This window comes from Cryptomeria japonica, chromosome 3 (assembly GCF_030272615.1).
Source record: "Cryptomeria japonica chromosome 3, Sugi_1.0, whole genome shotgun sequence".
NCBI classification, from domain to species: domain Eukaryota; kingdom Viridiplantae; phylum Streptophyta; class Pinopsida; order Cupressales; family Cupressaceae; genus Cryptomeria; species Cryptomeria japonica.
This window is the reverse complement of record NC_081407.1, coordinates 961,965,044-961,969,066: the sequence shown is the minus strand read 5'-3', so window position 1 is coordinate 961,969,066 and position 4,023 is coordinate 961,965,044. Positions and strand designations below refer to the sequence as shown.

The 4,023-nt window shown below is 35.1% G+C and overlaps 1 protein-coding gene across 1 annotated transcript; it reads right to left on the bottom strand.

Moving 5' to 3' along the window:
• Positions 1-943: 943 nt before the first annotated feature.
• LOC131035558 (aldo-keto reductase family 4 member C10-like) lies at positions 944-3,635 on the bottom strand. The gene is made up of 5 exons (XM_057967272.2): positions 3,289-3,635; positions 2,634-2,809; positions 2,251-2,548; positions 1,470-1,649; positions 944-1,382 (listed from the first exon to the last, which is right to left on the bottom strand). Exons 1-5 carry the CDS (start codon positions 3,511-3,513, stop codon positions 1,155-1,157), a joined length of 1,107 nt encoding a protein of 368 aa, XP_057823255.2. The 5' UTR covers positions 3,514-3,635; the 3' UTR covers positions 944-1,154.
• Positions 3,636-4,023: the final 388 nt, after the last annotated feature.

Here is a 4,023-nt window from a genome sequence, read left to right as displayed (position 1 = left end):
TCTGTCCATACTTGCTTTCTTTATTTCTTAATTTTGTTTCTGTATCTAATACATCCTTCACCTTTCTCTTTCCTTTTCTCTTTCCTTTACATATAGGCACTCCATATTTCTTTTCAACCTGCAAAACCTTACACTTTCTTTCATTTTGTTTTGATGTATAGGTTATACCACCCAGATGTGAATGCATAATCAATGTGGATACATGAGATAAGACACATGCAGTACACCTCCATCAAATTAGAAATGTACAACCACAATGTTAAAAACATGTACAATCTATCCAAATAAATATCTATTTGAATAAATGTATCCTATCCTATATGCATAACTAAACAAGAAGGAAAATAAAATAATGCATTTACACAAACGTAAGAGAATGATAAAAATACTTTCCATGTGGCATCCATTAGGTAATGAAATGGACTTGCTTTATGTAGCTTGGGATAACTTTGATGATATGGAAGCTCCTCTATCTAAAATCTTTATAGCTCTTGTTGCTTAGTTTTTCCTTATTTTAATCACATTATGCCAATGCGAATCAGCTGTTTTCCTTTTGGGAGATGAGTTTGTTTTGTGCAGTTGTTTACTTTCCGAGACCAAATAACTCTTAACTCTTCTGTGTGGCTTTGAGATGCAATTCATTCAGCAAGCCATTCAGCACTAAGGCGTCCTTAAGCTATTTGAAACATAGTCTTATCAAAATAACAAAGTGGCCGAATCATTTGACCTCACCTCTTTACATGAAATAGCAAAACTTTATATGTTTTTTAATATGTAATCTAACCATACGTGTTGGTGACTATTTTGAACATATAATTGAAGCACTTTTAACCAACACACCTCTAAGCTGTTAAAAAAAAAACTACTACATGATAGCATCACAACCTGTTACCCCAGTTTAGACACTGAACTTCTGATATATTTTTGAACTATAATAACCCTATGAGATTCAATATTACTGAGATGAAACCAAAATCCAAAAATCATATTATGCATATAAAACAACATTTCCTTCATCCGTAAAACTTTGTTACCATCAATAAATGTTGTCTCCATAACATATTAGATCCTCACTCTATGTCACACCAGAGCTTAAAACAAAGGACTGTTCTTACAAGTAGCAAATGGTCTGTGTGACTTTCAACTTCTAAAGATTAAATCTCTCCATCCCATAATTCTTCAACAGTCTTGTAGGGGCTGGTTGTGTTATTAACAAAAGCATTCCCACGATATAACTTAGCCTGCTTGAGCATGCCGACCGTATCATGATCTTCCGGAGTCAAAGACCAATCAAATATTTGAAAATTGGAAAATATTCTATCTGTGTTATAGCTCTTGGGCAGCACACTCACCCCCTGTTCTACCCCCCACCTTAACATAACCTGCAGTGGCATGACAGTAACATGAGTTACCAGCCTAGGGTAGTAATCTCAAGAAAAATATCTAGAGACTCAAATATGATTGTATACCTGGGCTCTAGTCTTTCCATACTTAAGAGAAATTTCATGAATGATGGGGTCACCCATCACCAGATTTGAGCCCCATGGAGTATTTGGAGCTCCCAAAGGAGACCATGCACTCACATGAATGTTATGCTTGCTGCAATAATCTCTCAACTTCTTTTGCTGCCATTGTGGATGCATCTCTACCTGCAATTCCAATCCATAATCATCGCATATAGATAGTTACACATTACTATACCAAGTAATGCTCATGACTTAAAGAGGAGGTTTTGGAAACTGATAGAAATACAGGGATTTCAGAAGTAGATTTGTGTGAAGAATAATTAACCAGTCATCACATATTTTAAAAATCAATTAATAAAGCAAGCTCTTTAGCGAGTACTTTGGTAAGAAAACGGCAGTCTTTCAATGTGAGAAGGAACTAATGATCATCTATACGTTAGAGAAAACGCTTGCTAGAAATATTTTACATTTAGTAAATATATATTTAATCAATTCAAGCTAATCCTCATTCCATGGCAATTGAAACACATTGACCTTAAAGAACATCTAGACAACTTTGTTAGGATAAATTTAATATGAATGGCACATAATTCTGCATCGTACCATGTATTAGCAAAGATTCAATGGGAAATGGAGATTTGAATGATCTACATAAATTTTAATGATCTACATAAATTTTCTAAGTTCACTCACTGATTCACAAATACACAGTTATATTAAGGGAGTTTCAGATTAAGAAAGAGAAAAGAATATAAAACCTAAGAGGCGTATGACAACTCATTACCTGAACAACTGCTGGAGGAATCTTAGCATGACTCAATAAGTCTTCAATCTTCTTAGATGAAAAGTTACTAACCCCAATGGCTTTAGCAAGCCCCATCTCCAAGCACTGCTCCATACCCTGCCAAGTAGACTTCAAATCTAAGGGTAAAAAGTCTTCTTCTTTAGGCCCAGAATATGGATTCACCTCTGTTGTCAACTTGGTAGGGTTGCGGTCAAGGGCTCCGGACAATGGAGCTTCTTTTCTTAGTTTGATGGGCCAGTGGATAAGGTACAGATCAACGTAATCCAGTTGTAAATTCCTGAATATTACAAATAATTTGGAATATGAAGTTCTACAACATGGAGATAATATAGGAGACTGAAATTGTAATGAGGAAATCATACTCCAAACTATTCTTGATTGCAGTTACGGGGTCGTCATGTTGGGTATTCCATAGTTTCGTGGTGACAAATACATCTTCCCTCTTAACAAGTCCATTTTGAAAAGCCGTATTCAGAGCTTTTCCCAGTGGACTCTCTGAGTTGTATAGGCTTGCTGTGTCGAAGTGTCGATAACCTACCTACAAATATAATTGTCGAAAGAAACAACTCGATTGCATTAATGCTCACAAATTTCAATCCAATTTCATTAATGCTCACAAATTTCAACCCAATTTCATTAATGCTCACAAATTTCATTATAGGTTCATTGTGCTGCAAAAGAATATGTAGGTTAGAATAAAAATGGTACCATAACCTCATCAATGGTGAGCTATACAAAGAAATTAGGAATAGAAAAAAGTTCACATACACCATAAAATTAATCAGACTGAGCGATCCATCAGGATGAATGAAGATCAAATAGTGTACAAAGCATTAAATCAGCCTTCAAAAGCATCAGTCACGCTACCTACTAATTTCAATAGTGGTTCCAAGTCCAACTAAACCCAAATTGTAGAACTGGAAAAACTACAAAACAGAATTTACAAATGTACTAATCTGTTCAGTTAATAGGTTTTATAGAGGACAATTGTCTTATATTGTGGACAGTGAAATACACCTGGAGAGCTGTAATCACGGCTGCCTTAATTTTCTCCTCATTCTGATCAAGAGCAACAGTCCCCAGCCCAATCAATGGAATTTTGGCTCCTGTATTCAGTTGAGCAGTTCTTTTGAAAACTTCCATATTTTCTGCATAGCATTCAAAAGGCTGCACCCTTAAATTTGCATCATGTTCATCAACAACAGATTGAAATGGTAGATAATCAGTCTGAAAAATATACATAAAATTTTGCCATCTGTGTGGAGTAGCTGAGTAGAGTTGAAAAGGCGCGAGAGCTGAATGCCACGAGGAAGTCACAAATTCATGCCGTAGCAGGGGAATTCTAAATGATTTATTCGGAAAAACATTTTATTTAGTTTGATTTCTGTGGCGGGTCACCCGTCAACAGGACTATCATGGACAGATATATATTGTTTTTTAATTTTTAAATAAACATGCTTTTGACTTTCCACCCATTTCTACAAACTTTATTAAGTAGGTATTTGATTAATGACATTTAAAATTATTATAACTGTAGTGGCGAATCACTTTCCTCAACCGGCAGCTGCCTTCAAAGTTATTCATGTAACTTTTGGTATGGGATTTAAGAAATTAACTGTTCAATGGGATTTAAGAAATTAATATTATACATTATCTTCTTAAGATTGGCAATACTTTTGAGGAGGTCCATTTTAGACATATGCTCCGAGAAAGAAATAGAGTATCTGATGTGCTTGCTAATTGTGAAATTAT

What these genes read in the sequence shown, in the direction of transcription:
- LOC131035558 (XM_057967272.2), bottom strand. Translation starts at nt 3,513, where the DNA reads ATGTATATTTTTCAGACTGATTATCTACCATTTCAATCTGTTGTTGAT. An exon ending in TTCCTCCAGCAGTTGTTCAG is followed by an intron (nt 1,650 to 2,250) that starts GTAATGAGTTGT and finishes TTGGAATTGCAG; the next exon opens with GTAGAGATGCATCCACAATG. An exon ending in ATGGAAAGACTAGAGCCCAG is followed by an intron (nt 1,383 to 1,469) that starts GTATACAATCAT and finishes ATGCCACTGCAG; the next exon opens with GTTATGTTAAGGTGGGGGGT.